This window comes from Battus philenor, unplaced genomic scaffold (assembly GCF_028537555.1).
Source record: "Battus philenor isolate CCGP_79_NKW_IND1 unplaced genomic scaffold, ilBatPhil1.0.hap1 SCAF_8, whole genome shotgun sequence".
Classification (NCBI taxonomy): Eukaryota; Metazoa; Arthropoda; class Insecta; order Lepidoptera; family Papilionidae; genus Battus; species Battus philenor.
In genome coordinates this window covers 9728301-9754152 of record NW_027181748.1, presented here as the reverse complement: position 1 = coordinate 9754152, position 25852 = coordinate 9728301, and the positions used below count along the sequence as shown (strand labels likewise).

At 30.8% G+C, this 25852-nt stretch overlaps 1 protein-coding gene across 3 annotated transcripts in view; it reads right to left on the bottom strand.

The window, feature by feature from the left end:
* Positions 1-25852, bottom strand: part of btsz (bitesize) — a 78194-nt gene that overhangs the window by 40039 nt on the left and 12303 nt on the right. The window contains exons 1-2 of one of the 3 annotated variants that reach the window (XM_068775252.1): positions 12940-13235; positions 12271-12758 (exon numbers count right to left, since the gene is read on the bottom strand). In XM_068775252.1, coding sequence (XP_068631353.1) covers positions 12271-12739 — 469 coding nt within the window. In that variant the 5' untranslated portion in view covers positions 12740-12758; positions 12940-13235. Of the gene's footprint in view, positions 1-4867; positions 5199-12270; positions 12759-12939; positions 13236-25852 lie in introns of those variants that run through there. The other 2 variants (XM_068775251.1, XM_068775253.1) reach the window with 2 other exon arrangements.

The following is a 25852-nucleotide window of genomic DNA, read 5'->3' as shown; positions in this document are numbered from 1 at the left end:
AATCCAAACTTTGAAAACTCTTTTTCGTACTATAATAGCAATGCTATTCTTTCTGAAACCATTGATTTTTTGATAGGTACATGTACATTATTAATTTATGGCAAATGAGCTATACATTCACCCCCTTAAACTTTGATATCTATATCCGAAATATAGTATAATATTTAGTTTAATTGTGAAATATACAAACACAAAGTAACATACAAATAGAAAAACACGTACATCGCAATTATTGTTCGTGACATTGCAAATATTTTGCACTACAACGTTCCAATTAGTATGAAATCAGTGATTTTGTCATTACTTGTTTTAGAAAAATAGATTCAAATGTTTAGCGACCATATATTTGCGATAATAATTACAATTTTGATTCTCAATTTTGTGTAAAACACCGAAAAATCAAATCATTCACAAACAAAGGAGATCGCGTAAATTAAAAATTACTTTTTCAAAAATTATTACAATTCTTGAAGGATGTAATGGATGTTATCTCATTCGTTTGTCCTTAGGGGCGATCCCTTTTGAGTATTGTGTATGTAAACTATTACGTGTTTTGAATGTGGAATCAGTGTGAACATATGTAGCTGCGTTGCTACCTTGTGTGGGTGTTTACATGTTTTAACACAGCCCACGTCAATAGATTTATTATGGTACGAAGCGATTTACGTGACATACGACGTGAACGCACTTGCTCGACTACATGTATATATTCTTTACTCAATTTTGTACGTGACTGCTCGGATCGTTTGCTTTAATGTTGTTAACTTATTGCCAATCGAATTTGATAGTTACAATAAACAGAAACTGTTGTAAATTTACATTTAGTTTATCATAGAGTAAATGTACGTCATGAAATGAATTTATTGTAGCATGTACAACAATCTGATTGAAGTCAATATAAAAACGCTTTTTATTAAAGAACTAATTTCTCAAAAATAATTTTCTTTAGCCTTGACCGAAATGTCTTTAATGATAGTTTCTTTATCGAACACTATCGAACTAATTCATTAATAACATTTGCATAGCTAATTCAGGAGAATAAGGCTTATGATTGCGAGGACTAAAGTAAAAGAGTGGAAGTTTTGACTAGTCGATCTAGTTGTGCAATATTATATTTACAATAGATTTGCAGCTTTATTTCTTATAGACCAGTAAGCTAACTATAGAGTGACCTAAACATACACTTATTATAAGACGTCGAAGTTAAAGTCAAAGAACCTTTAAAAGTAAACCGCACCATTTTATTTAAAATCTTGTTAACCATTTTCTATATATTAATCCAATCCAAAGATTTTTAACGATTTGTCCCATAACCGTACCACTGCATCCTTCATTATCATCATTTCAGCCATAGGACGTCCATTGTTTGAACATAGACCTTACCCATAGGTTTCCAAAAGACCCGGTTGGTAGCGATCCTCAACCAGTGCCTTCCACTGATCTTAATAAGCCGTCATGTACGAGGTCTCCACTTTAGAAACCACCTGTAGCACCTGTTTTACGCGCTGTGCGAGTTGTCCACTGGCAATTTAACTTGCCAGTCTGTTGGGCTATATAGATTACTTCAGTACGTCTACAGACCTCCGTACCGTATATCATCAGGGTCATCCCACATTTAGCAGTAAAATAAAATCTATGAGTTTTTAACACTTCCAATACGACACGAAAACAAAACAATTCTAAACTATTTCGTCAGTAGACCCAAAAATAAACAAATTTGTTATTAATTACGAAATGAATTCGTCGCATGTTTACGACGTCCTGTTTCTAACACAACTACAATCGGACAACGAAAGTAAGAGTTTGGCAAACGTTGGCGCAAATCCAAGGCTCACTTGGCAAGTTACTAGGACGTGGGATGCGAGGAGGCTGTCGAGGTCAGCTCGAGTCGGTTGTGCTGCCATTATTTTTGTCTGTTTACTTTAAGGACATTCCTAATATAGATCAATGTAGGCCGCTGTATCGCAATAACGACTAACATAGCGAAAAATTAATTTTGCATTAATGTTTTATATTTATCTGGTCTTCTATCTTAAAAGGTTTTTCTTGCACTTTATAACGTTTTAACGTTCTAATGTTATTGCATTAGATTTTTTAAAAATATAAAAAGACTATTTTTACGTATGATAATAAAAATTATATTAATTCAGTACAAATAACCAATGAGCACATACCTAATGCTATTAAGATACGTTACAAAGAATTATTATGATTAATCAAATCTTGAATCAAAATGCAACTTGAAATTGATATCTATGAATATTATCATTATGTTAACAATGTTTTGTTCGTTTTAATCTATATTTAATTACAAAATTCTATCTAATAATTTAATTATCAACATTTGCCAATTGAAATTTTTTTGCTTAGCTTTGTTGAATTTATATCCTATTCCTTAAATTACATAAATCTTTCTAATAAAATGTTAAACTATTACTTTAACACTATGTATTAATTAATTAGCTTTATACTATAACTGCTATCAACTATATTTACTCTTGTTTTATTGTTTTTTATATTCTTTTTGGATGCAGACTTTTTCAGTGTTTCCTGTTGGATACCTGTAGGGTAGGCCTGTGTTCAACAAAAATGTTCTGTGGTTGAAATAATGATGATTATTCTTTAAATAGGTCGTAAGTATAAAAGGCTGCTAATACATTTAATAAGATTCTTGGATAGGTAACTAATAAAATGTCGAATCATTTCACTAATTGGAAACAGTAACATATGTTTTGAGATGTCTATTCTATGAGTAAAATTATCCCAGACTAGGTTTTCTGCTAAAACACATCCATCGTCCCTTTAACGGTCAAAAGAAAATTAAACAAAAAAACTGTTTCACTATGATGGTTTAATCGATTCGCACTTTCTACATAAACGCACTTTTGTATGACAATTATTTTTGAGTTCTCTCGACGTAAGATGCCCGATGCTGTGATCCAATTGATATTTAATGGTTATGAACTTTATTCACGTGATTTTCAAAAACATTTATATAAATAAAAATAAATCGCCATATGTATTGCGCTAAGCGCAAAACTTGAGATCGGCTCGACCAATTTGGCTATTTTTTATTTCCTTTTTTGTTAAGACACTTGGAAAATTCTCGTGGAGAAAAAAAACGGTAAAATGATAGGTGAAAACTACATTTTTCATTAACAAACTACCAACTTAAAAATAAGAATAAAAAGCAATAGAAAATAGGTTTTTGTTAGTATTTATTTTTTTGGGTTCGTCACCTACGTCCCATAGACACCTACTGTAGGACATAGGCCTCCGTCAGAGAAATCTATGGGGGATATACCATAATCGCCACGCTTGGCATGCGAGTAGGCGATCGCAGTGTGGTATAATGGAACACCGAGGACGTTACTGCCAATCCCCGGGAAGCTTGTTTGTGAACAGTGGCAATTCTCTAAAATTGATGCGCAAAATATATATTATAAAAGATAGTATCCCCGGAATAGAACCCGCGACCTAAGATCGCAAGTCTCTCCTGTACAGCTGTGCTACCTCTTTCTGAATCTATTGGATTGCTATAGGCCACTAACCGTTGATAATACGACTTCTGTTTGAAGCTAGCAAATAAGAAATATTTGTTAACGAATATATCTACCTAATTATTATATCCCGATAACGATGATAAATAATAAAATAAAAAAAAAATTTCAAAACAAAACAAAGGAGCTAAAACAATTATGTAACATTATAGTTTCTGAAATACTTGAATTATAAACGATCTTTAGTGTCCTTTGAGTAAAAACTAGTTCTTATAGTGTTATCATGACAATAACTGACTTTCCAGCTACAATAAATTACCGATAACGGAATATTTCGTACATAAGTTTTATCGAGAACCTGACCGTTTGCTTTTTTTGGGTTAAGTTCCAGGTCGTTGGTTTTTGTAAGAATTGCGGTACACGGCTTAACGATATTTAATTTTATTATAACGTAATGAATGATACTTTAATGTTAAAAATAATTAAATTACTGGTCTAAAGTACGTTTAAGTAAATAATCTAATAGTTTGTAACATTTATTACGTATTTCATTGTATTTGTAATTTTCCTTACGCTTGCATGATTTATTTTCAAACGCTATCATTGTTATGATAGAGAGCATCACTTGCTATCAGGTGAACGCCATGTAATACCAAAAAAGTACGTTAAAACAAAAAAGGTAACTTTTTTCACGAAGAAGTTAGTTTTTGTTTATAAAATTTTGTATCGTGTTTCAAGTGCCAGATGGCTCATGCATTCGGGCTATTTTAACTAAAAATATTATTTAAAAATAGAACCTTGTTTATGTTCTCCTTCTTTTCAAATTTTCGGTTGAAAATAAGATTAATTGGAAACAGTTTTAGTAACTTAATGCAATTATTTTAGACATACCAAAACCACAACAATTTTATATCTTTAATTTGTTACCAATATCCCATTCTAAAGTATCTTTAACCGTTTATCTCAGTTGGAGCCCTAGTAAAGCGCACGATTCGTGCTAGAATAACCTGTATTTGATGCCGACCACACGGCTTCACTGTTACGTCATCTCCTCAAAACCCATACCAAATTGATTTCGTGTTGTATCTGAAAGGCCATACAATTTTGGCTCGTTCGTAAATAATAATTTTCATCCACGCTTTACCAAAGTTTGAGACGAATCAGTAACAACTAAATTAAGAACCATTAAATATCATTAAAAAATTTAAAAAATACTGTGGATACTTTTCTTACAATTCAATTAACCAAACACGCGAAGGGTTTCCTAGTTTCGAAACTAAAAGAATTAAGTTACACTATGCAAGTGTTACCCACGTATTATGTCAATGTATCCATATCCTATTACTAGATATTTGATACGGACTTACTTTTTAACAAATTATTTACACAAGTACAAGTATGTAGTGAAGCGTTTCTCTCTGCGAGATATCATCGGACGGCAAGATTTGATGGCAAAAAGTTTTTAACGATAACTTAACACTGCGACGAATCTGTTTTTGTTTCACAACAATTAGTATAACGGACACCGAACTGGCATTTTTATTCACGGTTCACAACAAACACACTTAGTTTATACCACAATAACTAATAGATAAAACTTTGTTCTTTGTTATGAAATTCTAAGTATCAGTTAAAATGTATTTGTAAACTTAGTTTTGTTATTCGCGTTTAAATAGGGCTGGTAAGCCGGCGCAGGCCCGAGCGCACAAGCGGATGTGCGCAGGGAACGCCGGCCGACCGCTGCGCTCGCCGCGCCTCCAGTGATGTCCATCATATCGACTTTATACCGTATCGATATTTGGTTTCGATTACAAATACCACGCTATTGTTTTATGTTCAACAGGTATATTTAAAATGCTAACAAGACAAATATATTGATATATGGTTTGTATCATCATATTATTATTAAATTAAAAATTAATAGTTAAATAAATATAACTAATATTTAACGTATTATATTGCGATATATTATTTTTATTCTCGATATTTCGAATGTTTTGCTGCACCTTTGTCGAACGTATGGTACGAGTGGAATCAAACAAAAGATTAAATTTGTTTTATTGCATAAGTGATATCTGTAAAATCTAGTTGGCTTGAAATTATATTACATTTGTTTGTTATGACAATAATATTGATAATTGTGTAATCAAATTATTGTAACGATTACGTTTTTGTTAAAGTCCACCAAACAGCTAAATAGCAAAATTTGACTACGCTATTATATAAATTTTCAATCTCCATTTCCATATTTCTATATATTTGTGAATAGTTCTATGTCTATAAGTACATTCAATCATTTGTATATGTTGTATAGTCAGTACATGCCTATTAAAATCATTTTAAATATTACTCTACAAGCTAATTTATAAAAAAGTGCAGAATAAAATAAAATGAATTTATCGATAAAGTTAATATTGACATTGGCAACTATTATAACGTGACTCACCTCGCGTCTCACTGCCAGCAACAAATCGTCATCGAGATACAAAAAGGCGTAAGTGCCTGGTGAAGACTGAAAAGAAACGCTTTACCTCCTGCGAGGGCCAAACTTTAATACAAAAAACATCCATAAAGCGCCGGGCGTTTACGACTTCTTCGGGTTTCCAACGTCAGCAGAACAATGAACTTGCTATGGCGAACTAGACCAAAGACCACGAAGTAAAGTTTTGAATTAAGAACGCTCAGGTACAAAAACAAAGAATGGTTAAGCCGCTTAACTTGAACGTAATGTACGGTCGCCTACGCACACACGTAACTGTAAACCAACTAACTCGAGTACCTGCTCGAACAGAAATTGAGCCGTATGAAATCTCCATGTGAAATATCGTCACAAAATAATAATGATTACCACGCTAAAACACGATGTTTTTTTGTGAAGAGAACTATATTTGATGCGAACAAAGTTCATACCTAATAGCGCTTTGTTAAAGATTAAAAGGTGTGTAATCTGTAATAGGATTTACGCTTTTAAGTAGTTAATAAGTGTTATATGACTTAGTATAAGGGATTATTCGTTTGTATTAACGACGAATTGGTATATCAGCGGGACGGGTCCATTCTCGTAGTATCCAGATCTTAGGTAACAATAATTTTGTATTATTGAAAATTACTAACCATTACGTTTTTACTTACCTGAATACAGTTTCAAAATTTATCCCGTTTAACAGAATTTTGCTTTGTTCTTTTGGTTAACTTTACGAGTTTCAAGATTAGATTCTCTTTCTGTAATTGTTTTTAGTTATTTATGCTTTCCATTATAATTGTTTCAATATTCTATTGTCCCTGCACAAGATACTTACACTTATTAAAAAAAAACTTTCATGTAAACCATTGAATAAAGATGGAATTTGTAGACATTTTGTACCTATTTTATACATATTTAAAAAAATTATAGATATAATTCATCGTTTCATTTTGGTTCATAGACAAATTTCTTCGGTTTTATAATCAATACACTTAGATAATAGTACAGACGAACTATACTCACGTTTATTTGTACACAGTGTATGCCAAATATTTCGAATAAATAAGTAATAACTTTACATTTAATGCACGTATCCATGTAACAAGAGGAAAAGACTTCAACGATCTTTCGCGGAGTCTCCACTAAGCGGTAAACAATATGCACCTCAATAAACTCAACGTTTAATTAAAAGAATAAAATACTTTTTACTGCAAGTATATGAGAGATAATATGCCAATAAACATGCTTATAAATAATAAATTGCTTGAAAAATATTTATATATATCAGTTAGCGTCCAGACGAACATTATTTAACAAAAATAAATATAATAGCCCCTAATAGCATTATAGTCGAAAAACAATTTGTGTTTTTTTTTCGTTCAGAAAATATGCTACTTATCTCATTGGTAAATAATAACGAGCTAAGGATGCGATCGTAGGTAGCGGGTTCGATTCACAGGACATATTCTTATATAATTTACACCATGGACATTAATTATACAGGATTGCCACTGTTCAAAAAAAAACCTTCCATGGGATGGGTTTTTGTTTACCTTTTGATTTATGTGCTAATGCTGATTTCTACTTAACCTGCGATTAAAACGTTGCAGGGAGGTCGTAGAATCAATTATTAATTCTATGAATTCTATTTTATGAGTCAACAAATAAAATGTTTGATTAAAAAATAGGAAATTGTAGTACTAGTACTAAAACTATTGTAAAAATAGTACACCAGGTAATTCACAATATTTATATGACTATTAGATTAACTAAAAGTTATGTATAAATGAACATTTAAATTTCTGCCATGTCCGGCAAGTACACTTAATTTCCAAGTAAAAAAAAAAATTAACTTATGAGTTGCAAAACTTACATTTACTAAAATAATCTCAATATATGCGTAAATTAACCTTGAATTTAATACCATTAATATTTTTTAAACCCATTCATACCTATACGTATAGCACGCCTGGATGCGCGGAGACGGTGATTTCCTCTGTGATATATTGGGTATATACACAGGTTGTGCTATTTCAAAATTAAATTTGTTCTCTGGGAATAAGGTGTATTTTCAAATGATGTTACGATCATTGTAATTATTTATGCAGTGTTTAGCCGTGGAGTTGCAAAATTAGTACACCATAATTGGTTTACCATTGCTATTCTGTAAAATATATATACAGTTGTTTTTTTAAATACTGCGAGAACTCAGTTCAAAACCAGTTAAACAATTTTGAATGCTTTCTAAATGAGTTGTAGTCAAAGTCTATCAATGGTACATCAATACAAATAATGTTTATGACCGGATTTTTATTGCTGCTCAAATGGCATTTGTAGATTTCGCGCGTTCGAACCGGCAGGGTGGAAAGGGTCTAAGACCTATTTTAAAATGTCAAAGCTCTAGGACTCTATAATTATTTCACTGGGTTGGAGGCCGCTGAACTCTTAGATCGTTTCGGCAGAAGCTCAATGGAATAACTATGAGCATAGTTACCTACGCTTGACCTGTCACTAGGGAAAGAGTTCACGTTGGGAGAAGAAATGGCGGAAGAAACTCCAGCAACGCTTCTATATGACATGATCGGGGGACTAAAAATCACTTCGTTGGGATGAAATTGTTATTGGTCAACTTTTTCATTAACTTTGATTGAAATGAATACAAAACAAAACTGAACAAAATATGATGTTTATACGCTAGCATTATTGTACTTTTTTAATATATCATTGTGTACACACAGAGTGAAGTTTATTAATTTGTAATTTTTAACTTAGAAAACTAGATATTGAATACTCTTTACTAGAATGAAATTATTATAATCAATATTTAAAATAACGCCATCTAGATAAACACTTCCCGCGTAGAATAGGGACTACGCATATAATTATATTAAAGCAGCAGTGTAACGGTAGATGGCGCTTTTAAACACATCGATGTCAAAATGTGCATCAAATTAAAAGTTTTAATTTTATGTTTGACTGTGCATTTTTATTTAAATGTAAAAAATATATACTCTAATATAATTGCACAGAGCTGCAGATTTTTAAATTTTTAATGTAAAATAGATGACTAAAACCGGTTAGTTAGTTCTTGTCATTGACACCAATAAAGCTATTGTCGTTTAAAAATTAAATATTAGTACTTGATATTAGTAATTTAAAATACATTAATCATAAATTAAGTTAAATTATTACTATGAATTATGTACGTAAAATTACATTAATTAATAAATAATCATTACGATTGCACTGTACTTTAAATTTACTATTACAAAATAGACAGTAACTTCAATTGTACATAAATACAAAAAAGAAGTGACGTCATGGTAGGGTTATTTATAAAATAACCAGCATGTACTTGTGAGACTCCAAAACCTGGGTGCCTGTGTTATTATTTTTTATTTGTTTATGATTATAACAACATTTCAGAATAGTTTTTATCGATTTATCGTAAGATCGTAAGATGTTTAAGTAGTAAGTGTTTAAGTATGCTAACGATAAAACGAGTATTAATTACGGAAACAATTCGATTAATTTGAACTTAGTAAATATAATGACTTTTAATTAAATGTTCAAAGTATATAAAATTACTTTGTAATTTTTGTTAATAAATTAATAATAGTGGCATTGTCGCTGGTCTCTTCTTTTGCTGTAACATTGAGGTTAACGGTAAAGCCGTGACTCTATGGAGGAGTTATTGAATCAGTGCGTACTTATCGATCAACTCGCATTTCCGACACATTCAATACCCGTCTGTTATTGAGGCCTTACGAAAAAACGTACATATTATTTCATAAAATCAAATTATTTAAACTAAAACCCTAGGTTATCTCGTAAAGATTGCCTCGAGCGATAAGACCGCCTCTTGTACCTCTATTTATTTAGTCATTATATAAGGTGTTCAATAAAGTGTAAATAAATAAACTGTAGCTTTTAATAACCCTTTTTTTGTAACAAAAATATTATTACTTTTTTATAAAACAACGTCACTAATTATAGTTTATGCCACTGATAAAAATACAAAAAAAAACATAAGTTATGTTTGAATCTTAAGATAAATATCTAACATACACATTGCCAAGTTTGCATGTATCCGTTCTATAGTTTTTCTAGACTAAGGTTACCTGCAATAATTAAGTTCTGTAGGCAAATGTTTCTATGCGCTAAACGATAAAAGATTACATTTCACATTAGCAACGTGTTACATATCTTTTTACTGAGTTTATATTATACTTTTAGTGTAATATAAAATCTATTTATTGTAAATATATGTAATTGATTAAGTATTTAAGTAAATACATTGATTAAGAATAATTACGTAAATAATGAATAAAGAGCAGCATCTAATGTATAATTGTAGATTACTCATCTTTAAATGCAATGAAGTGATGGTCAAGGCGTCCAACTAGGCGGAAAAAGTAGCTGTGATGGTCTACCACTCTTTTTTAACATCATAAAAACAAGTTAATTAACATCTGTCTAAAGAGATATATATCAATCGAAGTACTTTGAAACATTCAATCTGAAGTAATTAATATTATAAAAACAGATCATCACATGCAAGTAAAAGACATAAGATACAATTTTTTTTTAAATGAAAATAAGTATCGGATTGCGGATTCAATTGCGGATAAGCCGATACATTTGTATCTCAGTTAGAATTACAATTTTTAAAGATAATCTTTGTAAATTAAATGCAAAACCGTGGATCATGTTACATTTTTTTTTCAAGTTAGAAGTAAATATTAAAATGTGCGTCAATGTACTCTTTTTAAAGAGTAAAGTATAATACATGTATTATAAAAACGAATACTACAGTAAACCTCTGAAGCTAGTGTTAATGTTACTAATAACACATGTAAACATTGTATAAATATAGAGCTCAGGTATACAATTTAAAATGCAATAAATCTTAACACCTAAGAAAAATGTATGTAATTCCAGTTAACAATTATTTACGATATTTAAGATATAGAAATAGATTCAGTTAAATTTTTTAAAGGCGCGACGAACTATTCGAATGAGGTTGGAAGTACATTAACACGTGGAATGTTTGTTTACACGATTTTACACCTATCATTTGGCCATGTGCTGCTTCCTAACAATAAGGGGAACTTGATATTATCTGGCGCTCTCAATGAACAATGATTTTTTTATAGAACACCACTGTTCCAGTTGAGAGTAGGCGTAGGTATAATTTATTTATTAAACCCAAAACAACGCACAAACAATTTGCATTTGTGTAACATTGGATAAGCAAATAATTCACGCTATCTTACAGAACCACTCTAAGACAAAAAATTAACTAAATATTATTAACCTATAAGTTTATATTTTGTCTTTCAGTAAAACGTATTTAATCTGTATATCGTACGAATGAATGTAACCTCTCCTTAAATACCTGCTATAATAAAACAGACGTCTCGTATTATATTACATAAAATAAAATCTTAAATCCGTAACCTTCATATAGCAAGTTGAATTCATGCACATTTAATTTCAATGGATTATTTTTTACACGTCATAAAAACTAGTAAAAATATTCTCGCAATATCTATTTCCTCGAACAACGATAATCATATTAAACCTGACATGTGACTGAATTTTTATTAATTTTGCACCATTACAATAATGTTTTAAAATTTAAAAGGCAGTAAAGTAAATTTATCATACAATACTTTTATTTCAAGTACGCATTTGCTAAAGATTACGTCTAATTACTACAGCTTAATTATAAACCATTAAAATTTTTGGTCGTACGTTTTAAAAGACGGTAATGATATTATTGTTATTATACTTAAACCATTTTAACATTGTGGTAACATAAGCGTAAGAAAATAACAGGATACAACTTTGTTCTTATTATTCCACATTTACACCGACCAATATATCATTTATTCATGTGTTTTTAAAGTAGCTAATGATTTATGATAAAACATAGATATATCTATCGTTTTATCTAACGTGCATAGAACCAAGCGGTTAATGTCAAATATTGATGTTTTTGCTCTAAATCATAAATCAGTTAATGTTTTCTAGTTCAACTATAAGATAAATGTCAATTTTTTTGTTTCATAAACATGTGTTTAAAATGTTTTTACATTGTACTATATTGGTTCAAAAATATAAAAAGTCAAAGTATTATAAATTAATAATTAATATATGAAATTTTTACCTGAAGAGAAAAATATATATTTAGCGCACATATAGTTTTCATAAAATTTTCGTCCAGTATCGGTTATAGCAGATTGGTAAGGCATTGAATGCAAATATACAAGGTTATTTCTATAAGTAAACTAAAGAACTCACCAGGATTTGTGGGCGTTCGACGTCGGCGTGCCGATGCTTTTCGTACAGCAATTGATATCAGAGAGTCCATCTCACTTCCAGAGTCCCATCGTGGTCGCTGAGACATTGTTCTCCCCGCGTCTTTGACCCTCACATCGTCCTCCGTATCTCTGTCACTGCTGGTAGGCGGCAAGTTGGATTCGTCGCTTTCAGGTGGCCTTTCAACTTTAGCCCCACTAAACACTTCAATACTGACATCATCAACGTCATCCATGTATGAGAGCGGATGGGTTAAAGTCCTTTGAATATTACTTCTCCTATGTTTTACTTTCACTGAGCCCTCCGATAGAGATCTTTTGCCGCACAGTTTGCTGTCTACTTTCATGTCCCCTCGGGCGCATTTTAAGTCTGATGGAGATAAAGATTTCTTTCTAGAGTTGCGTCTTTTGATGCTCCGCTTTTGTCGACTTGACTCTCGCGTTGTCTGCATTGTAGCTCATTGGTATAAACTGTAATAAAAGAAAACAAGATTTGTAAGTCCGCAAAGAATATGGAATGCTTTAATACGGGCGTTAATCGAACATTTCTTTAAGCTGATCAATCTAAAATGTTTTCTTAAGTAAATCTAATTTACCAAGACAACCAATTAATGTCAAACAATGAAATCAAAACATCATCAACAAAAAATACCTTTCCAAGCGAAGCGCAACTGCAAACCGGAAAAATTTAATTTTATCTATACTGCATAATGACACTATATTACCAAACATACGTCTACGTCAACGTATATAATCTGTGCAAAATTAATAACGTAATCACAAAATGATAACACATAATATACATAAGATATTAGTAAGTCAGCTGCACGAGTTATTTTCAGCCAGCCGCGCATGAACAACAGTGCGATGTTGTAAGGCTGTTCGTAAGGCGTGAGGTTAATTGTTAAAATATTTAAAAAGTTAAAGGTCAAATGAAGGCCACCGCGCCGACTACGTCCGCTGCGAACGGAACTCAGCACTCGACTGCCAAGTGTTTAACTGTACAAGCGGTAACACAAACCTAACTGTTGTTAAGGCTTGACAAACAGGGTTTTCAGTGATAGGTCGGTGTTATTTATTAAGAGATTTACTTTAGAGATGATGATAAGTGTATTAAAACCAGTTTTACAATATATTCTGAGTTGTTATACACTGTTATATAGTGCTAGTTATACAATATATATCTGGATTTGAATTCCAATATATTTACAATTACTTTCTTTAAAAACAAATTAAAGAATAAATTTGTACTTACTTACTAAATAATACTTTACAAAGATGACCTTATACGGTATATACAAACCATTACTATAACGGCAAGGTAACAAAAACCTCTTTCCTAATAATAATTTATGTAATGAGTGCCATAATTCAGCCGTCACCAAAGAATAATTATGAACAAGGCTGACGACTATAAATACTTTACGTTATCTATCATTATTAACGCACTAATTATATATGCAATTTAATGAAGGTGGTAATTTAGTAAATACATAAAATTATAAAAGTTATAAATTAAAAGTTTATAAAAAATGCGAAACATTTCTCTAAATGCACCAAGAAACATCGCCGTCATTATTTCAGCCGCAGGACGTCCCATGATAGACATAGGCCTTTAGTATAGATTTCCGAAAAGACCGGTAGGAAGCGGACTGCAACCAGCGCCATATGACGACCTTAATAATGTCGCCTGACCTAATATATTCTGATATATCCATTTTAAATCTAAATATTTTTGAACAGTTTGCAAATGTGACTAAAGTAAAACATCGTTTTTTATGAAAAAATATTTCAGATAATCAAAAGTAATCCGCAGAATCTGTTATATTAACTAGTATAATAAACAAATTCGTTCCCATTTTCCTTCCACCAAAACAGATACATGTTCGATTAAAGACTACGTTATAACGAATTATAAGACACCTAATTGAAGTTTTACAGAATACTAATGACTCATGCAATAGTCAATTTTGCGATGGCATATTAACATTTGCCATAATGACGGCGACTTGATCGAAATCTTTCGTGCAATTAAAAAAACTGCACTAGGATGTGAAAAAAATATGATTTATTCGTTCTTGTTGTTAAATGTATGTTTGATAGTTTCTTAATATCAAGACATGCATAGCCCAGAGTAAAAGAGATTAATATACACAACTAATATTTTAAAAACAATATTTAAAAATAGTAAATGTTTATAAATTGTGGCGACTACCATTACCTTTTTAACTAAAAAAAATATTATTATTACATATGCATGTATTTTTATGTAATAGCTTCATTTCGTAATTTCATCGTAATAAAAATAACGAGTTATTGTTGATGTAATAAAATAAAAAGAAATTATACTTATTACCCATTAGAGAATTTTTCTGAAGATAAAATGGCGTATCGCGTAACTTAAGTTCTTTAAACATCCTCAGATTTAATTCTCGAAGCTCTTTTGACCTGAGAACTTGGAACTGATCAGGTTACTGTTATGATTACTAGTGGTTGAGTGATGTACTGCGTATGACGAACTATTCTCAGCTCTGTTAGGTCATGACTTTCCCATGGCCCTCAACAATAGAATCTTATCGCGTTTCTGTCACACCTATAATTGTCTGTATCTAGACCTGTTTAGTTTTCTATGACAAGCCGTATAGCGCGTTCCTGTTATTGGTTAACAAATAGTAGATATGGTGAACATGGTGACATTTCAATTCTTTTATAATAGAACCATCTTATCTGATGTTTAAGGAGATTCTTTTAGTCTAATTTCATAAATTTTTTATCGATTTTATAATTTTCTATAGAGAAATATTCGTGAATTATTTAAATAAAATAGTTGTTATCGCACCTCTCATAAATTGTTAATTAAATGGCCTTGACATTTTGATTGCTAAATGACCGACAAATTATTTAATTCATAGATGTTACTCTTCAAAACAAAAAAAGTATATCTTTTAAAAATAGAAGTGAATATTTTTAAAATACTTCGACGAAGTGATTTCTTAATGATATTTAGTAACAATTTCGGGTTTTGATTCCCGGAATTGATGCAGAAACAAAGTTATAGATGTAAAACCTGTTCTTTGTAATATACGAGCTCTGTCTGCGGCGTATAAGCGATTTTAACATTTGTTTTTATTTTAATACTCAAATTTAAATAATGGCGGGTAATTCCTCTAATATAAGACCATCAAGAATATTTATTTTTTTCAATTAATATTCAGTTATTGGACTGCTATAGTAACTCGATGTATGTTCTATTTATGATCACATATACAATAACACACCTTATAAATTAATATCTTAGTTGTAATAAAATGGCTCTTGTAAATCTGCATTTATAAGTGACTATTTTAAATGTTGCAAAATCTTATACTTTATAAAAATGCTTACTTGAAAAAGAAGAAATCGTATCCGTACGATTTTTAAAACTGTTTAACATTCATTCATGATATATAACTATAAAATAATATTTCTGGTAACACTTTTTATTTCATTAATTAAATATATTAAAGCACCTTTTTCTAGCCGAGAAAAGTTGTTAATGTTAATGATTTTTTAGCTAGTTAGCAAGGGTTGTCGAACTAAGAAATCTGGTTTTCTCTACAAGATTTTATGAATATAATTATTTTGATAGATACTGTCTTAAATATTAATAAAAGCGCCCGACTATAAAATCTTGCGCTTGTTTCAAATCGAAGTCAACGCGTTATCATATCGTGCGTTGGCAGGTGGAGTTATTTCGTGTCGGCGAGTTTTTATTGCTTATTTTATCAGCTCAGCTGCGTACCTGTCGCCCATTAGAGAGGGAGTAAGGTTAAATAAGAAACCGTCAGACATTACGATTAAAAACAATATTCTAAAAAGTCTATTGTATTAATTGTATAAATCTGGTTTTTGATTTACATTTTGCTTTAAAGCAATAACTTTTCACCTATTTACCAATGCGACTTCAATGTTTATGTTGAGCAAGGGAGAGATGTTAAGCACGGTTAGTAGGGTAGCTTAGACTTTTAGGAAGAAGCAAAAAGTTATCAACAGGAGCTGGTCCAAGACGTTAGACTGGCCCTTGTTGAAGATTCCGAGAAGGTTGAATGAGTAGGTTACGGATGCGTAAGAAGACGGGTCAGACACCAACTATTTTATAGCAAGTTCTCTGACGAAGAGTAGGAGGAAAACTGTATTTACAAAAAAAGAATCATAGATTCGAACGTAAGAGATAGAAGTTCCGGTAAGTCAAAAATGTTTAACTTGGTGAAACAATTTTTTTTTAAACAATATGGGTTTTAGGTACACAATAAATTCTACTGTAAGAAACTAATAATATAAGGTAAAAAATTAAGTACATTGTTTTACACTTGTTGTTATACTACATAAAATAAAAGGGTAATATAATTTGAAAATACTAATAAAAATATATATCAGTTAATTTTAAAATATTTCACGAAGCAGAAAGTTCATAGCAACTCTAAACCAGTTCACTAAAAAGTGGTTTTAGTCGTTATCTGTTATTTGTACCGCGATAGGCATAAAAGAGAAGGGGCTTATGTAGGGTTGTTCAACAAATTTGGAAAGAATCGAATACGAAACCAAAACGGTTACATTACCACTTAAAATATTAATAAAACATTTTAAGTAGAAACTGTTGATTAAAAGTTATTACGTAAGGACAGAGAATACAGTACTTTGGGGAATTAGTCACAAACGTTCTGGGATTCAAACGCATTCCACGAAGAATAACTTGCCGCTAAAAAGGGCGTATTTCATTTTTCGGTAAAGATAAATCTCATAATGACTTTAATATTTCCAAAACATGTAATATTTTTATAATTATATGTAGTGGTTGACAAATGTGAAATAAATAAATATTTGTCCTTGATGCTTAATAAAAGAACTTAAAAGTGAGCGCAAAATGTATCAAAGAATAACATTGATTTCATTAACAAAAATTTAATTCTAAAATAAATTTACATTTCAAATAATAATTATTATTCTTTGAACAAAATACGGAAAAAATTTGATTTAAATGAAATGCATTGGTTTCAGAGAATTCACATTTGAATTGGGATCGTATGTTCAGAAAAACTTTTTTTTAATGATTCTACATTTTCGATATGTGTGTAAACTAAAAAAATATCAGTACTAAAAATGTAGCACTCAGCCACAGTTTACAACTTGCTTGCAACTTTGTTGCGTTATTTTGGCGTTATTTTGACAATAACTTGGAAGACATGGTGGTGACAGAAAAAGTGGATGGTAAGAGATAGAGAGACAGAAGTTTCTAAAAGTAATAAAATCATAAATAGTAGGAGGGTTTAGGGGATCAAGGTTGTCAATTAATGAATAAAACGCGAGATATGAAAACAGCAAGTTGACACAGTCTAAAGGACCAACGATCTTATCGTAAATAAAACAATTAGAGACAGACTTTTGTTTGATGTCGAATGGCGTCGTCATCTTTGTTAATTAACTTTTAAATCAAGCTGAAGCGCATAAGAATTCCAATCTACTAAAATTGTATTAAGTTGCGGCCTAAGTCGAGGCACCCCAGAGAGGTTTCTGATCTTAAAAGATTTTTTGGTTGTCGCCTCTTTAATGAAAAGTCTTGCTAACTAGCTTTGCTCTAAGTTTATTTATAATATTTATTAAGGCTTATGTTTAAAAACAAGACTACAAATTAAAATTACAAGTCGCGTACAGTGAAAATGTGTTTGCATTGCATCATCATATTTACACAGCTTGTTATGCGAGCATATGTAATTAACGTCTGGTCGCCTGTACGCTCGATTCCATAAACAATATATTGTGTTTTAATAAGTTTATAATTGATAAAAATCTTTACCCAATATGATTGATTGATTGATATGATTCGCGTGTTAGTTTCAAATAATTAATAATATTATGGATATATCATCTAATTTATTAGTCGGCACGCCATTGTTATTCAGATTTCATTGATAAAAAGTTAAAAATTTTGGAGAAGTTTATTTCTGTTGATGTAAATGATAAAACTAAGTACGTTAATTATTTTAAATAAATGAATTTAGGATAATTAATCAAAATGCTCAAATCTTCAACTAAATTGGTTATTTTATATATATCTTTTTTATTTTGTTTCCTTGGAACGTATCTCCTATAATCCCTAATAGATTACCATGCCGTATTCACGGTTTCTGTATTCGCAGCAAATTTATGGAACATTTACTCCCGAGAATAAAGAGTTTTTACTGTATTTAGTAGTGATTTAAATTCTTAAATTTTGGGTAATATTAATGGAGTTTTTCTCAAGATTATCTTAGTGCCGGAAATAGGATTAGAGAAACCACGTGTTGTACATTACACTATATTATTAAAAGATTTTGTAATTCAAAGATGTAGATTGAAAGAAAGATGTAATTCAAATTATCCACAAACATTTCTATAATTATAACAAAGGATTACATAAAACACCGAAGAATAAAAGTTATTAACTGAACTTACCGCTAACATTATACATTTATACTCAAAAAACTTTTGAACGCAATTTTATAAAAAATATTTAAAACATATTTCTAAATTGTTAATGCAAGCGAGGTCCATTTTTAATAATCTTTCGAGAAATTTAGAGAAAATGACTCTCACAAGTTGACCTTGATTACAAACTTGCTGAAATTTGATCCAATTAATGCGCACTTGATTTCTATGAAATCAGTTTTTATCATCAAAAATAATATTGGTGTCAGATATTTTTACGTGTATTAATATTTTTTTTATTTACAATAGTATAAAAATATTTACATGTGTTCGTAGTGCAAGGTAAGTCTAAAGGAATATAAAACATATTTCTTAAAAAAGTGAAAATTGCTTCGTCATACTTAGCATGGCGTTTTGTTTTTAAATGCTCGTTGCCACGCGGTACAGGTGTAATAAATTCGTCGCAACCGGGTTTTTATTCTGACATTACTTAACAAAAATAAGTCGGTGCAGTTAACAGCTGCAGACATTGGATGTCTTAATTATTACGTAAGTATTACCGGTAAAACAACTTTGAGCCCGTATTCGGGACAGGCGAACGTTCGACCTATATAAATGTCCTTTTGTACAGATATGCAAAAACGTAATATAAACTAAGTAGGATACTCGGAGTTTTGGAAAAAAAACTCTTTAGGTTAATTTCTTGTCATATTTATAAAAGATATACATTATTAAAGTACTATAAACCAGGATATGTACAGTTTTAAAAGCATATTTTTTTATCTGCAATATGTACTTCCTTAGTAGCTTTTTCAAACGATATGAAGAGATATTATATTAAGGTAAACATTCACTACACCATGCTGAATCTGGGCCGTTAGAAGGATGATCCAAAAATCTTATAGGTTTTTGTGTATTGCATTGTTTTGAAAGAAGTTAGTAGTTGCAGCTAGCCCAAAGGCTTTTACAGCTTCATCGCACAAGAGTTCACGGAGCAGAAGGGTCCGTGAACCATATTGGTTGTTGTTTAGAAAGTCCGTTTTAGTGGAGTGCGTGGGAGCACTGAGCTTATGGGGTAAGCGCAGTGATAAAAAATTGCTCTAGAAGGCGTTTTGTTCATAAAAACTAATTGAAGTCAAATAAATTATTCATCGGGATTTAAATTAAATTAGAAAAAAAGATCGATGCAAGAAAATGTACAAAAGTTTCAAAACGAAAAAAAAAAACAATAAAATTGGCATACGTTTACTTTAAAATAATCGAATTTTCAAGATAAGTTAAACAGGTGTGGCTTACATAATAACTTTTTGGAAAAAAATTCTGAGTGGCCTGTATAGATAAAAATCAAAATAAAAATTCAATTCATAAATAAATGATTTACGTAATAAAACAAATACGATCTCTTTTACTACCAACATCACTATTAAATAAAAAATACAATTGATCGTATCGGGCAAAGCGTCTCAAAAATGCAATAAGTTATATTGTGAAATAGCAATTGTAACAAAAGATTTGGAAAAACAATGACATTAAAATTGTAAATGTACGATATAAGCAAAACGGTAGCAAAATATTTATTTTACATTTATTCGATAACGATACAATATAAATAATTTATTTAATAATTTAATATATTTAAGATAAAAATTGTAATATTTTAAAATGAGAAAGGTTAAGTACGTAAAAGTTCGAATACTCGCTGGATTTTTTTTAAATATATGTCTTCAATTATGTTACATAAAATGTTATTTTTTAATTATTCAAAATTATTTTAATTGTTCAACTTAACCACTTTTTATTGTTTTAATTTATTTTGTATTAATTTCAATTAAATTTTGACTTTAACTAATTGATTATACGGTGTTTAGAAAACTTTTAATCGGTTTTATAAATCGTCTAAGGAGGCCTATGTCCAACAGTGAACAACTATAGTTCAAATGAAGATGATGACGGTATTTGACACATCTCATTTAAGGTAAAATCCAATAATCTGATATACAAATATTATCGTATTCTACAAAGTACACTTGCTATTGAGATATACCATACCAATATTGGGAACGGAATTTTGAATTTAAAAACTTAATGGGTATGTTTATGGGTGTGTGCAGACACATGAACTAAATTAAACGTGCTTTAAAGTTTTGAAATAATTGCTACGCGCAATATTTAATGATAATTTGTTATAATTATGAATGATTTAAATGTAAAATTAGTAATCAGTGGCTATATTTTTCGGCAGAACGATAACCATTTTCTGACTTGGTCGGTATTGAATTCATAATTTTTAAACAGAAAACTAACCATTTCTATTGTTAATGAGGTCAATCGAAAATTGAATAAACTCTTTCGTAAAAATAATATCGATTTTTTAAAACTTTATTTAGGTGAAAGCTTTACTGTTATTTATTTCTAAATTAGTACCGTTCGTTTTCAATCTTCATTAAGTGATCACATTGAACAGTCATCAAATACTAATAAAACAGACTATATTTAGTATACCAATTAAAGCTTATCAATGGCGCCGTTAGATGGCACTTATTGTAATTCGCCGTAAAATGTTATGGAACCTTAGTCGTTTGGAGAGGTTCTCTGTACTAAATAATTTAAAAGACTGATGTGATTTAAATCGAATAGCTTACTTCACATTACTCTTTTACCTTTTTTGTCTGTAAGAATAATATGAAAATTTTCCCCAAGGGCACGTCGCATAAGTTATAGTCCTGTTGCACTTCAGATATTTCTCGAAGTCCGTCGTCTGTCAACAAGTCGATTATTTTGGCGATGATCGAGAACTGCCGGTTAGAAAATAGATAAAACATGAAGGTTCAAGTGGCATGAAGTACATGCTAAATAAAACACGATTTATATTTTTTTTGATTTTCATCGATTTCAAATGCTTTTAATTTTATGCATTGTTTCAAACTATTTTTAAAGTATGTACAGTAGAGCTATTAACCTTCTTCAAAAACACTGCCCTTTTTTTTCTTAAGGACGTTTATTGGTAAAATGACATTGAGTTGGCAGTGAACTGTGAACATCGCGAACAATGAATATTGTTTATCACTACGGTCACTTTTCGTTATGGTTTTTATCGGACCGACTTCCGTCACGCGGTGTTGACTACACTAGAATAATTCATTACCTATGCTAACGTTCCGAAGTTTTCTCACAGGAATAAGTAACAACGTGTTTCTTATGCAGAAACAATTACACGTGCATGTACGTAGATTAATAAGTCATTATACTATTGCAATATAATTGTTTAGACTACAACAATACAACATACAACGTGAGAGACTGTTTGTGTTTTCAGATATTTGATATCTAAAATGAAGCTGTTCATCTTTTACAAACTAATTGATAATTACGATGGAACAATTGGCAATGGAAGAATTGTAGAAAATTTAACAAAAAGTCACAGATAACCTAATAATTTTTGACAGATCACATTATTTATATAAATGTGATCTGTCAAATAATATATAATAATAATATATAATATTATGAACTTTGTTATCTATACTAAATACAATTAGTAATTATAAGTATCTTGTTAACATCTAGTGTATTATGCGTGCATACAGGCCGCGGAAGCGAGCGCATTAATACATAGTTGTTCATATATACACAAGCATTGTTTTCCAACACCGTCACCTTGATATTGTGGTGCCTCTCTCCAAACACAAACCAAGGTTGGAAGTTCATTAAAATAGTTATTGTCAATAAATAACCTATAAAAATTATTTAATTTCGTTATTAATACAAGACAATAATCCATAATAGTCACATCCGCAATTTTATTAAAAATAGTATGACTTTAAAGTTAAGAGACATTGAATTATGAATTTCTGCAAAAGCACTTTGATTTAAAGATCACTATCTATCAATTACCGAATAACTAGCTATCAAGATAGAAAATTGTCAAAACGAAATAGAGAGAAGTGCAATAGAATACAAAGAAAACATCGAACAAAATTGAAAAAAATACGAATTAAAACTTTTAAAAAATTTATATGCAACTTACAAACAATTAAAGCGGAGCTGGTCAGGCCATATGATGAGAGGGAAGACGAGAATGGACAACAATATTAAGAGTTGTATCCATAGGACATTAATGATGACATTAGGAAATAGCGGATCCAACATGGATGTGCGCAGCAAAAAATAGAACTGAATGGACTGAATTAACGAAGGTTTGCCGATATTTATAATACCTCTTCTTATTAATAATAATAAATTATATATAAGAAATTTTTTTCGGCAAACATTAATGAAGCATTAGAGAATGTTATATTAAAGGATGGAAAAATAAAGTTATATCGTTAAATTGTTGTTTAATAACATGTTTAAGAATTTCTTTTCGTCTTAGTGTAGTGAGCGGCTGCAAAAATCAGTGACCTTTTGAGTTTTGTAATAATTTAAAGCAACATGCAAATTTCCAGCGCTTGAATGCACTGGTTGGTTGCAAAGTATATTCCAAATAGTTAAATACTATAACAAGTGTTTGATACCAATAAGAATAATTAATTAATTTTATGTTTAATATTATCGCAAAAGTCACCGAATGATAAATAATATAATTGCTTCCGTTTTACATTATTTTTTATTGATTTAATGTATTCTAAGTTTTGAATATTGCTACTAAAACCTTTTTGCTACATGCCATATGAAACCTTTGTAAAGCCCATTTCTGCTGCCTATAAAAAGGCACTAAACTGTGTTTTAAAGGCTCCGTGGCTATGGCTAGAGCTAACGAAGAATACCATTCAAACCTTAATACAGTTAGAGACAATTTGATAATAGGCATATCGATATCGGGGTTCTATAAAGGAAGCCTATGTGCGGTTGTGAAGGCGTTACGGTTAAAATAATGTAGTGATATTGTATCAAAAGTCTATATTACAACTAAAAATAAAGTCTTGAATTAGTTACACATAAATAATTTGGAACGGTAAATGAATATGATATGATTCTACTAAATAAATGCATGTAAACGTTGCGAATTTAATATTATTGATTGATTTTGTAAGTAACTTTCTTGATAATCGTGGATACTTTATTACAAAATGAATGTTGTTCAAATTATTAGGTTAAGAAAACTTGAAAAATTTTAACTTAAACTTTTGAACTCCGGGAGATTTTCACTGTAAATATGAAAAATCTAAAGGAAAATTTTCCATCACGCGCAATGTATACATTTGCCATTTTGGTTATTTTTGTTATAATGGAAAAAAGATAGACGCGTAAATGAAAACAAAACACCTTATTGAATAATACAATAAAAAATAATTGCTTTACAAAAACGTCGTAGTAAGCTTGATAGCGCAATTACACGGCAAATAGTAATAGTCATAAGACATTATTCATCCGAAATTATCCTATTACGCAATTTGCGTGTTCTTTCTCTAGCAGATCGATTGTTATGCAAGACCAGCAAGTTGGTTCAAAGTGCACCGCTATGCTTTCTCTTTTCGATGTACAATTGTTTTATAGAACAATGGTATAGAAAATAAAATAAGAATATATTAGCGGATAAAATATCGGAAATAAATCAAAAGTGATCCAGTCTCTTTAATTGTAGAATTTCAGCAGTATTCACAAAGAAAGGAATTGTCTGTAAATTATGCAAAATTCTAATTCGGATTACTTATGTATCTATTATCAAGAAAGTCTGACTAGTTTCAAATACTATTTCGAGTAATGAATGTTAAAAATAATTAATTTAGTTCAAAAACGCGAAATCTTTTGTTACACTTGCCTTGATATTTGAATAATTAATTTCATTTTCCAAGGACATTAACTTTTTATATTAATTTAATCAATCGAGATTGTTTTAACGTATGTAATATTCGTCGTTGTCATCATTTCAGTGTTAGAATGTCTACTGCTGCACGTAGGCCTTCCATATTACATTCCTAATAGGACCGGTTAGACCCAACCTGCACCCAGCGTCTCTGACGATATTAACAATGTCATCTGTACATCTTCAGAATATTATGTACAATAAATATCCACAATCAATTTCAGATCTGCCACCAAAGAGATTTAAAATCAATTAAAAAAATATATTGTTAAATTAAGTATATTATTTTATACAAGAATACTATACTGGTGGTAATGTGTGCAATTAAATGTTGTTGATGCTCACTCAGGAAGCTAATTATTGTCAAGGACTGTTTATAAATTTATATTTGTAAAGAGTTACTGTTGAGGTTCTCGCCCGCTCTTCTCAGTAGAACTTCCGAGCCGCTGGTAATTTTCTGTAGAGCTAATAATGTCGACATTTTATGTTGATTGACGATTCGAAAATGCTTGTAACAGCTTATTCGAATAAAGAGTGTTTTGATTTTGATTTTTAAGGTCCCAATCCCACTATCTGTCCCGCGTGCTATGTGCTATCTGGGCAATGTCAGTTACTTGTAGTGGTAGTCTAGCCGCAGAAGACGGAGATGGTTCGATTCCCGGAATACTTCTTCTTCTCTTTAGCCGATGAAATTAAATGAGGAGAACCTCAGAAGAACCAAGATCACCGACATAGCTCGAAGAATTGCTCGTCTAAAGGATAGTGGCCAGGGAACAACGCACGTGAAACCGATGGACGTTGGGGTCTGTCTGGGTATACAGGCAGTCATTGCGCAAGGCTTATGCCATGCAGAGGCGTTAATAGGCTGAAACGACGACATCGGTTACTTTGAGTGTAACCGGTGCAATTCATTGCACGACTACCACTGCATGTGCGGAAGTGGCTAAATATTGGTCCTTTTCTTACATCGGTTACTTTAGCTGCTCTATATATATCTCCTCATTTCGCACTCGATCTAGTAGAGAAATACTGAGCGCACCCTCTCCATGACTTGTCGATTTTTTTATTACGCCTAAAAGTTTTAACTACATCACGTCGATAAGATTCGACGTATCTTTAATAAGAATTACATTCCGTAGATAATAAATAAAAACTATAATAGAATTAAAAATAAAGGTACGTAAATAACGTAATAGTAACTTCTGTTTGTCTTTAATTACTCTTGTTGATCATGATTGATTTAAGTGACTGATGCCGGTTTGGTTCTATTGCTTTAAATGGACAATTCTAGTCCGAGACGCGATGCAATGAGAAA